General features: G+C 38.7%; 1 protein-coding gene across 1 annotated transcript in view; it reads left to right on the top strand.

The window, feature by feature from the left end:
- Positions 1 to 867: 867 nt before the first annotated feature.
- Positions 868 to 10,855, top strand: part of LOC138039000 (ras GTPase-activating protein 1-like) — a 45,342-nt gene continuing 35,354 nt past the window's right edge. The window contains exons 1-6 of the mRNA XM_068885132.1: positions 868 to 1,040; positions 2,527 to 2,883; positions 6,085 to 6,202; positions 6,898 to 6,929; positions 7,014 to 7,066; positions 9,752 to 9,821. Coding sequence (XP_068741233.1) covers positions 895 to 1,040; positions 2,527 to 2,883; positions 6,085 to 6,202; positions 6,898 to 6,929; positions 7,014 to 7,066; positions 9,752 to 9,821 — 776 coding nt within the window. The 5' untranslated portion in view covers positions 868 to 894. The remainder of the gene's footprint in view (positions 1,041 to 2,526; positions 2,884 to 6,084; positions 6,203 to 6,897; positions 6,930 to 7,013; positions 7,067 to 9,751; positions 9,822 to 10,855) is intronic.

Below are 10,855 nucleotides of genomic sequence, written 5' to 3'. Positions count from 1 at the left end.
TGCCTAGTTTATCCAACTGACTTTCCATTATTGAGCTCCAAAAACGCCATTCGCGTTACATGACTTTCGACGCCATTGCAGGTTAAGTTAATGATTCTACTGTGTCCACCAGAGAAATCTACTCATTTCCACTACCCTCTCGATCCTAAGAAAATACACGCAGAAGGCTCTATGCACAAAGACACCACTTACCAGGGGAGTGACAGGCACAACTTTTACCGACACGGAAAAAAAAAACTTAGAGAAAAAAATAAATAAAACGAACAAATCCCACCCACTTTCCGACTTGGATTGCCATACTGGACACCCAGTAAAAAATAACAAAAAAAACCCACGAAATGAAACCCAGATTCCGACTGGGTTTGGCAACTCAGTAAAAATATAAATTAGGAAAAATCTTGGCAATTGATCTGTTATTAGTGGATTAATATGGCTGAGACAAAATAGCGATTTGTGTCCTATTGTTTACCTACCATGGGCCACCACATAGACTTGTCGGGTGTTTACCATGGTACCATTTGCACGGAAAATCCGGTTGGAATGGTACAGGATTTTCCCGGTGTGGCGTTTTCGCCAGGACCGAGTCTCTCGCGGCTAGAAGAAAGCAATGACAAATCAAAATGAAGGCTGTGTGGAAAGGCGGGAAAAGAGGCCGAAGTGAACCGGGTCGAATGGTACAGGATTTTTTCGGTCATTTCGGTTGCAACGGAAAAAGAGGAATACATGTGGGGATTTCCATCTTTTTCGGAAACTTTCCGATTTGAATTTCCAACCGGAATTTTTGGAATTTCGGTTTTTGTTGGCAAATGGCAAACGCTCCGGCTGTTTGCATGTTGCGAAATCTTACTTGAGCCCGCGTTCCCTCATTACAGGAAGGAAGAAAACATCAGAAACATGGCGTCTAGGGATCGCTATAGCTCTTCAGGTTATGAAGTCAATCTACTCAACGAAAATGAAGCAGATGACCATTTTGAGGATGATCCATGTCTAGATGAAGAAGAAGAAATTGAGCTTTCACTCATTGCTCCATCAGATGATCAGTAAGTACTAGGACCAAGAACCTTAATACCGTTTCAACAGGATTATGAAAAATTGTAGTAGGTAGTGTTTACTGTTTTTTTGTAATGTTTAGTTGTTCATTTTGTGTAAGATTTTCCCACAAAGCTATTGGAAGAAAGTGAAACGACATTTTGGCGGAGAGAAATGGTGATCGAATCGGCTGATAATAAATGAGTAATAAATTGAACCGTCAGCTGATGAGATGTCTCTCCTGTTCAAGTAGTTTTGTCTGTCACTGTCAAATGCCGCAGTAAACCCTCCCAGGAACTGTGGTAATCTACGTTTCTGTTATTAACATTTGAGCTGTATTTAGTGGTGTCTTTGTCAAAAGCTATTACGCGACCCATATGTAACAAGCACCCCTAGCCTCTATCCCAAACCCAGCTACGGTAAATACAGGTTCGACTGTAGATGCACGAAATGAGACAAGATCATCCAGTGATGTATCTAATCCCTGCCAATTGCTTGATGATGCTTGGTATAAAACTCTTGCTGATTACTTTGATTTTACCTGTTGCCGCATGTTCCTCATAACTAACTGACTTTGTCAGAGTTTCTGTCCTTGACAATCATTAATTTTTATTGTTTATGTATGATTTCCACAAACTCAATGCATACTGTGTAGCTGTATCATTGTGTCAAGACCAGGTCTCGGTTGTTTTAAAGGTGGATAATGCTATCCAGCAGATAAATCACTATCCAGCAGATTAAACACGAGCAAAACCCAATCGAGTTACATTTTGTATCCAGTGGATAGTGATTTACCCAGTAGATAATGCTATCCCCTAACTGGGGCCAGATCTTTTCCACGCTCCTGCCTAATCTTTTCCTAAGTGCGAAGTCCTTTTCCTCAGTGGTGTTGTCATCAAAATTAATATTCAATTTCACGCTTCCAGCCAACATCACTGATAGTTTCTGGTTAGTGATGATAGTATGGCCTGTGGTAATTCTGTTTAATCCTATTTACACCTAACCTAGGCAGAAGTATTGAAACATGAGTCTTGAATGCAAACTCTGTGAGATGCATGCAGTAGTCTATCCAGAGTAGCATTGCTCCCTTTCTGATTATCATTGTGTGTGTTTGTTTCTGATCTTAAACTTGCACTCATCAGTGCGCCAACCCTACTGTTGGTATAAATTAAATAAGTAGCTTCTTTTTATAGACAAGAAAATATAACCTATAGAATTGAATGACATTTCAGTGTCACCATGACACTATTTTCAAAAATTGGCTGTCAAAAAAATTATGTAATGCGCTTGAGATCAGTATAGTGCATGATAAAATGTGCACTGCAACAATATTCAAGGTCTTACAAGTACATGTAACTAAAAAAAATTGGCTGATTCATTATTTCATGTGTTTTGTAGCAGAAATAGTACATGTATTATTACCACACGTATATGTTGTGGTCATTGCAATCTATTTGTTTTCGAACACTATTTTTTGGTTTTTGTTTGGTTTTTAAGATGGTACCATGGGAAGCTGGATAGAACATTAGCAGAAGAGAGACTTACGGTGGATGGAATGGAAGGTGCCTATCTGGTGAGGGAAAGTGACCGCAAACCTGGCACATACTCCCTGTCTTTTCTTGGAAAACATGGCATCAGCCACTTCAGGGTGACTGCAGTATGTGGAGATTACTATATTGGAGGACGCCAGTTTGTCTCTTTGAATGATCTCATAGGCTACTATACACATTATTCATGTTTGTTAAAAGATGAACATCTTGGTCACCCTGTGCCTCCACCAGAGCCAGTTGGTGGAAAGAAAAGAGTTTTGGCAAAATACACTTACAACAAAGCACCTGAAACAGATGAGCTGAGGTTTGTTGTGTGCATGTGACAGTCTTGTTGACATTTTTTGCCTGGGTGGTACAGAAAAATCATGCTGAAGTGACAGCATGATATATTTAAACAAATAGGGATGGCATATTCGCTTTATTTCAGAGTTTTATATAAGTTGCAGGTCATTTTGTTCCTTAGGTTAATTTGCAACCAAACTAGGTCATTATTTTTGTTTCAACCTAGGTTATTATGAACTGTCTAAAAAAGGGTTTTTTGGGGGGGAATAAAAAAGAAAACACCTTTCTCCACCTTTCCCTTGCCTTCCGTTCTTCGTCTACTTACCGTCTCTCCCTCTCCTTCCCCCTTACTGTCCTTGCTTACTACCAACAGACTGTGCCTCTTACCACACTTTTACAACATTCCATGCCGCTCCAGGAATTCAAACCCTTGCACCATAGGACATCCGAGATTGCTGAAGTCGTTAAGCTGTTTCCAAGCCTTCATGACAACCACCATTTTGCACATGCGTAAATTATATAAACTGAGACTTAAGAAAGTTAATAGTCAAATATTGTACGAAGTTTATTTACGTCGCTATGCAAAATACACTAGGAACAAGGCATCATTTCTAGTCACCATAACAAACCAATTTTTTCCCGCAAACACAGCGTTCCCACAGTGAAAAAAAGATTGTGGCACAGGCAAATAGAACAACAAAAGATAACCTTTGCAGTTTAATCAAAGAAAAGAACTCGTCTCCGAACCACTGGTGTCATCATCTTGGAGAAACCGCTTGGAGAAAAACACATAACCATTCACAGAACAATTGGCAAAATGCCGTATGAAGTGGTTTTCGGAATCTCTTGGATAAAAGCAATTAAAAAGCCACAAGTGAGTGGACAAGTCACAGCTACATCACATGCAGAGCAGGAAAATGGTGAATAATTTGAAAAAGTGGCAGGATGAGCCTGACATTAAAGGAGAGCGGTGTCTGTCACACTTGCCAACTGCAGACCGCAGACTGCAGACTAACCCTGAATCACAGTTATTGAAAGCTAACTGCTCAAAAATGGGTCCTGAGGCTTAAATACTGTTTATCAGCACTGTTTGAAATGGGTGTTTAGCTTAAATACTGCTTATCAGCGCTACATGTATTTGCAGGCAGCCAGCAGTCTGCCTTTTGCAGTTATCATACACCAGAAAGGGAGGAAGAAAAAGAAGAAGTTCGAACTTCAGGATTATGTGGCGCTGAAAATTAATAATTAAAAATGGAAAAGGAAACGCCCCTTCATCCAAATGTGCTACTTGCTCAACTTGAAGAACTTGAAGGGACTGTGCCAAAATAATCACAAAATTTGGATTTATCACAAGCAGACTCAGCAAAATTGAAAAAAAGAAACAAATATTTTATTTCATAATTCAAAAGAAATAGCACTTACAAGAGCCTACAAAATGGCTTCTAATCAATACTTGTAGATTATGAAACCCTTTTTCCTGACTTTTCAAAGTTTCAAAGTTTTGTTTTTACTTGCCTTTGATTATTACGAATTCAAAGTAAGCAAAAGACAGAGGAAATAACTAAGCAAATTTAAAATCTACAAGACATCATGTATGTTTCAGTTCTTTTATTCCTTGGATGATAATTGAATATTGTTGCCCTCTGTCATCCTAAGGAGATTCATCAAGGAACAATGTCCTAAAAAGCTCTGAGAAAGAAAAGTAGAATCAGTTATCACTGCACTGTATGCCTAACCCTAATCTTAATGCTAACCATTCAAAATCACTGCCTAGACTTAACAATCATTGGGGTTTTATAAAATACTCATGAAAATCTAAGCTGCACTAAGCTCATCCCCTTTCCTCTAGGACCAATTATTTACTAACCAATATATTACATGTACATGTACTTACTAATAATTGATGGGTTTTTAAAATAAAATAAAATAAAATGACCTAGATTGAAACAAAATGACCTAGTTTGGTTGCAATTAACCTAAGGAATAAAATGACCTGCAGCATATACAAATGAGTGATCTTCTTTTTACATACTCCATTGTTTTTGACCATCATTTCTTGTTTTTTTTCTCTCTGGACTATATTTTACCACAATCCCAACTATTTCAAATTATTGAGCTGTGACTGTTTTTTTTTTTGTTACTCACTGATCCTGCTATAAACACATTTTTCTGTTGAATAATTATCATACCAGAGTTCATTAGAAAATCTCCATTCATACACACTGTAGTTCGCTCGTTGACTACACTGTACTGCTGCACCCATCCATTTTAAAAGGAATTTTGTCTTGCTTTATCTCTGAGTTTTATTTAGAACCATCATTAAAATTAATTCCGGGGGGTTCAATAACTTTTGAAGTAGATCCCTGGGCATATCAATGTAAGCAGTGGTCCCTCTTGTCTTTTACAAAGGTTTGAGTGGAAATCAAGGCATAGTAGCCAGCAGTGAAAGGAAAATTTCCGACAAACAGATGGCTATATACCGCCAGTGACCGGCTTCTAATGAAACCCCTGTTAATTCTAATCACTGGAAATACATTGTAAGGTGGAGTCATAACACTCAAAATTTGAAATCACATGGCTCTTCTGTTTCTTCCTGCTGCCTTGTCATTGTGTCAGTGCTAATGGCAAAAATCTGTAATAATATTAATTTCTTGGCTATTAATTTACTAATTGTAGCAAATCAAGGGTCTCTTGCAAACACATACCAGTCAAAGGGAATGCAATCTGAAAGTAACCAGTCAACACGTTCACTACATTTATGTACAACCCCACTGGCTTTTAACTCACTATTTCCCACTTTTTTTTTTGTCTCTTCGATCTGTTGGTGAAACAAGTCCCGTCTCCTTGGAAATCCATTTACATACATGTAGGAATGGAGAAATGCCATCCTCAACTTAATCTAACATTTCAAAGAAGGAAGCAAAGAAAAATGACTTGAAGCCAATGGTGCATTTTTACAATGAACCTACATTTATAAATTTATTTAGTTTCTTGTATGGTTGTGTGTTTACTTTTTTCTTGAATTTTGAGGTACACAGATGCATTCTTACATACAGGTAGCTATGCCCCTGGGGTAACAACAGAATGCTGTATTCTCAACCAAAATTATTGACCATAACTGGACAATCATTACTTTTAAATAGTACAGTCTTTGATTGCCTTTGCCTTGGACTTTTTCTGTCAATAATTCTTTGCTTTTTTCCATGCATTTCTTTCACTGTAGTTTTCAACAGGGAGATGTATTTGTTGTTGATCATGTAATCGACAGTGACTGGCTGTGGGTCACAGCACAGAAAAATCAGGAGAAAGGACTGGTTCCTTCTGCACTTGTTAAAGAGGCGGTGGGTATCATCACACCCTGGAATAATTGAAGTATGTATGTTCTGGTTCTTACTCAGGAATAGTGGGTAAAAGATTTCCAAGTGGGGTTAAAACAGTTGTTGACCCATGACCATAAGACCACACATTTGGATGCTTTGCCTCCCAGCAATAATAGCCTTGTAGGAGCCAGGCTGCTATATTAGGTTCACGTACCATTCAATCCTGCTGTGTTAAGTTATTTGTGGAAATGTCACCTACAGTATGTCCAGGATTGACCCTGATTAAATATATGCCGATTTCAATAAGACTTCACTTAGTGTCACAAAGTTTCCCATTGCTCACTTGTGTCTCAGAATACAGACAATGATATTACAAAGTGTCCTCCTGCAAATGCTGGTCCCACAGTGAGGATAAACAGCTGCATTTTTCCAAAGCTAAGAATAACCTCAACCTTTACCGGCCTTAGTACATTATGGTTGGAAATTGTTTGCAAATACTCAGACTTAAAGGGACACTTTGTTTTGGATGTCAAAATTGGGTGTGCATACACCTGTACATGTATGATTAGGGTCAATCATGGACATAGGAATATTCAGGAAAAAAATTCCTGAAGATGAATTGGAGTCAAACCAATGATCTTGCAATCCTTCTACATGTATGACTGTGATATTTAAAAATCACTTGGATTTATGTTATTATTCCATTTTTTTCTCAGAAGTCAGATATTGATCCTTGTGCTGGGAGACCGTAAGTGCATGTAGTTTTTCTATGGTTTCTTATTTATGGTTACTGGAATAAAATACATTTGCATGTTTTCACTGTTTTATGCAGATGGTTCTTTAGTAATATTTCCAGACAAGAAGCGCAGGAAATTCTGCTTAGAGGTAACTGAAGATGGTTTGATATTCTTCCAGTAATTTGCCAGTACATGTACAGTGTATTAATGTTATGTGGGTAATTTGTGTGATCTGTCAATTTCTTGAATTTATTGATGTTGAATGTGCTTAGATTATACCTCGCCTTTATATGAAAGTGATGCTGGAGTTGACCTTGTTATGATACAGGGCCCTGTTGTTCAAACAATGGACCAGGGTTTTCGATAGCTTTTCAAAGTACCGGATTTCATAGTGAAAGTACCGGACTGATTTTTATTTCCCGTTGTAAGGCCGATTGCAAGTGCCTTGGGAGCGAACCTTCAAAGAGGCCTGGCTCCCCTGTAAATTACTATACATTAAACTATCAGAAATGCTGTTTACATAATTTCAGTTTGGAGAAAAAAATAACTAATCTCATAGCGTAAATGAAATGAAATGAAGAGATTTATTGCGCGTGATTGTCTTATGTTGCTTCAGCTCATGTCTTCCTGAGATACCCAAGTCAGAAAAGAAAAAAAAAGAAAAAAGAAAAAGGAAAAAGAGAAGCCAACGAGTCTACAAATTTATAGCGTAAAAGTACCGGACGTGAAAAAGTAACAACCAGACGAAACGTCCGGCCTCAAACGAAAACCCAGCGATGGAAAGCGCTATCAGCCTGATTTATGACTATCCAGTGGATAACCAATTGTGCTATCCAATGGATAGTGAATTATCCGGTGGGTAGCGTTTTCCACCTTTTGGACAACTGGGGCCAGACCTCCCTGCTAATCGTCTGTTGATGATGTTGTCCTCATGCTAATTAGGTGAAATTTACATAAGAAAAGCAGCAAGGTTTCCATCAAAACAAGTCAACCCTAGCCTCACTTTCATTCATAGGCCAAGTAATTATAAAGCACACAACATAATCTGGATTTAAGGAAAAGTACCTATGTAAGCTGCTACAAATTCCCGAATTCACCACTTTTTACCAGAATTTGCATTGCATCTAACCAGAATGCAGTGCGCCACAAACAACCTAAACAACTAAATGATGAACCTCTAAGTAAATAACGAGGCCGTAATGATTCCGACCGAACTCCCATTTTTTTGCTTCCTCATTTTGCATCGTGCATGACTTTCACATCCGTTGCTGTCGTTCCAGTATGTGAAGGTTCTGTTAATTTAGACACGTTTCCTTTTTCATCATTCGGTTTTTACTTGCTAACATGTCTATTTCATCGTCTAGGGCGCAGTTACGCCTCCTTGGCCGGATTTTAGAATCATAAGAAGAACTATGATTAACTACGAAGAACTATGAAGAACTATGATTAGAAAAGCTACGATGAAACCGTAAAACACTTCAAATGTGCTGCGATTCATGCAATCCAAGCTGACTTAAGCTTGCCATGTGCTTCAAGCCGTAGCACTGATTATTTAAGTTACAATTTCGTTTCTTTCTGATCTGACCTATGATCTGAGGGATCTTCTGATTACCGCGATCTGGTTCAAGAGGAGTATGTTGACATGTGTCTTGCTTTCTCACTTTATATCGTGCACAAATTTCAAATCAGTGGCTTATCGGTCTGGAAAGGGGGTGGTTCTGGTTAAATTTCGGAACATCGACGATACTTTCATTCCCTCAATGAAACTAAAATAAGTCCCACGGGATTCAATACACCGTTACTGTGGTTATCAATGATAAATGTTGGCACTTTCAACGGAATGTACCGCAGCCTTACTGTCTATTAGAAACCCTAGTAATTGTTATTATTGGTATAACTTTTCCCTTCCTTTCTGGGGTAATGTACATGTAAGTCAAGATAAAGTCATAATTCCGGGGCTCCCCTTGAAGCTTATTAGAGGTCCAAGGCAAAGCCAATGTAGGAGAGTGCGAGGCGGCAGTGCGGTCCAGTGGTTAGGGTGCTTGCTTTAAGGCCCGTTTTGACCACTAGTTGAATTTGACCCTGGTATTGGCAGCAGTGATTGTAGAATAAGTTTTCCTGGCATTTCTGCTTTGTGTCTGGTGTGCAGCTGTGGCATTCACTTGCGCCGGCTACAGTTTATTGTGGTCAGCTGGTTTTGCTCCACTCCCACCTCTGTCTATGGCCTGTTTTTGGGATCTCCGTATTTTTGTCCCTGCATAATAATGGTACATATGTTCCCAGCTGCTGAAAATCAGCTGCCTCTCAGTTGTTCAGCCGTACGACCTCCTTTCTTGTCGATATTGTAGTTATACTTCTACTATGTCCCTGCTGCTCAACTTCGCAGTTGTCTTTTTAGGGCTGTGCGCCATCGTTATCAAAGCTAAAAGCCTGAGTATCGCTACATTGTTTTCCCACAGGTGTAAACACGAGAACAAAAATTCATTCTTACGGATTAGCAAGCGATTCTTCCATTAATTCCGTCGCTTACGCCCAAAAGAAAAGCATCTTTTGAGATTCTTAAGCAAACGTGAATCAAGCACAGAGCATTTTGCTCAAAGAATTAAGTTTTCAAAGAAAGAAATTGTAAAGGTGCTTGCAACACACTGGTTCCGTCGAGCTTCCGAGTGAATGATTTCGTTGTGCGTATTCTAACTCCACAGTTATGTTCTGACGAATTACAACCTAGGATTTTCTTTTTACTTAATATCATGAACTTTATAAGTCTCAATTTGTAGCATGAGGCCTGATTTTTTATGTTTCTTTCTTTTTATGCTTCCTCTTTGTTAAACAGACGGAGTTATTGGTAGTTTCCTGATCCGACCGAGTGACAAATCCCCCGGCGATTATTCCCTGTCCCTCAGGTAAATGTGGTTATTTGTTTGCTTTCACTCTATTTGTGGTCATCTATAAATTTATCCACTCAGCCCAACGATTAGTATAAAGACGACGGAGCAAAGAGATAAGAGAGAAAAGTGTACCGTCGTTAGTTGTAAATTCTTCAGTGATGCACCCTCTCCTCTCCCCCAAGGTAGACAAGTAACATGAACAAACATTGCTAACACGAATAAGTTAAAGATGAAGTTTAAAGATAATTTACAGCTGTACTTCAAATTTCGTTGATCTCCTCATCATTGCCTTGACCCTTTTTATTTAAAGCGACGGAAGCTAAAAGAAAATACAAGAAGCTGGTCGTTTGAAGAACGAGGCGACTGGTTATTCTTCAATTTTTCTGAATGTTCAATCATATCCTATATGTGAAACTAACCAGCTACAAACTTAGAGTCAGAATTTCATGAGTCTTGCGTCAGTATCACGGTGTTGCGATGAAGCACAGAAATAAAGTGAGGCCTTACGCTACTTCCTCAATGATTTCTGTGCCGTTTACATATATACATATACACTCTACTAAAGACAGCACTCATTTATACAAAAATTTCCCTTTGAACAATTAAATTCATAAGTCGACGGAATACTTTTTTCTTGCTTTATTTATGCGTCCTCGCATGACAAAATGGCGTAAGAAGGAACAAAATTTCATAGGAGGGGATTGCAATTGCAATTGCGATTGGCTGTTTCTATCTCACTGGACAGAAAGCAAAGAGGAGCTACAGAGGCGCAGAGGAATAAAACCGAGTTATTGAAGCCTTAAAAACAACATTAATTTATCATACTTCCTTGGTAGTTAGGACACATAATATTTTAAGACGTGGTTTTTGTTTATTGTGGCGGTGCTCGATCAATCTCCCGATTTCTCACCTTGACCTGTAGTTTTCGGGTTGTTTGGAGTTAACACATCTGCAGTAGTTTGTCTGTCAAAAGTGTAGGTGTTCGCGCCTCCAGAAATCGAAGTGGATGCAAGCGGGATAAGCAACAAACTAAGAACTTTCTTTCGAAA

This window comes from Montipora capricornis, chromosome 2, assembly GCF_036669925.1.
Source record: "Montipora capricornis isolate CH-2021 chromosome 2, ASM3666992v2, whole genome shotgun sequence".
Taxonomy (NCBI): Eukaryota; Metazoa; Cnidaria; class Anthozoa; order Scleractinia; family Acroporidae; genus Montipora; species Montipora capricornis.
This window is presented reverse-complemented; position numbering and strand designations above follow the sequence as displayed.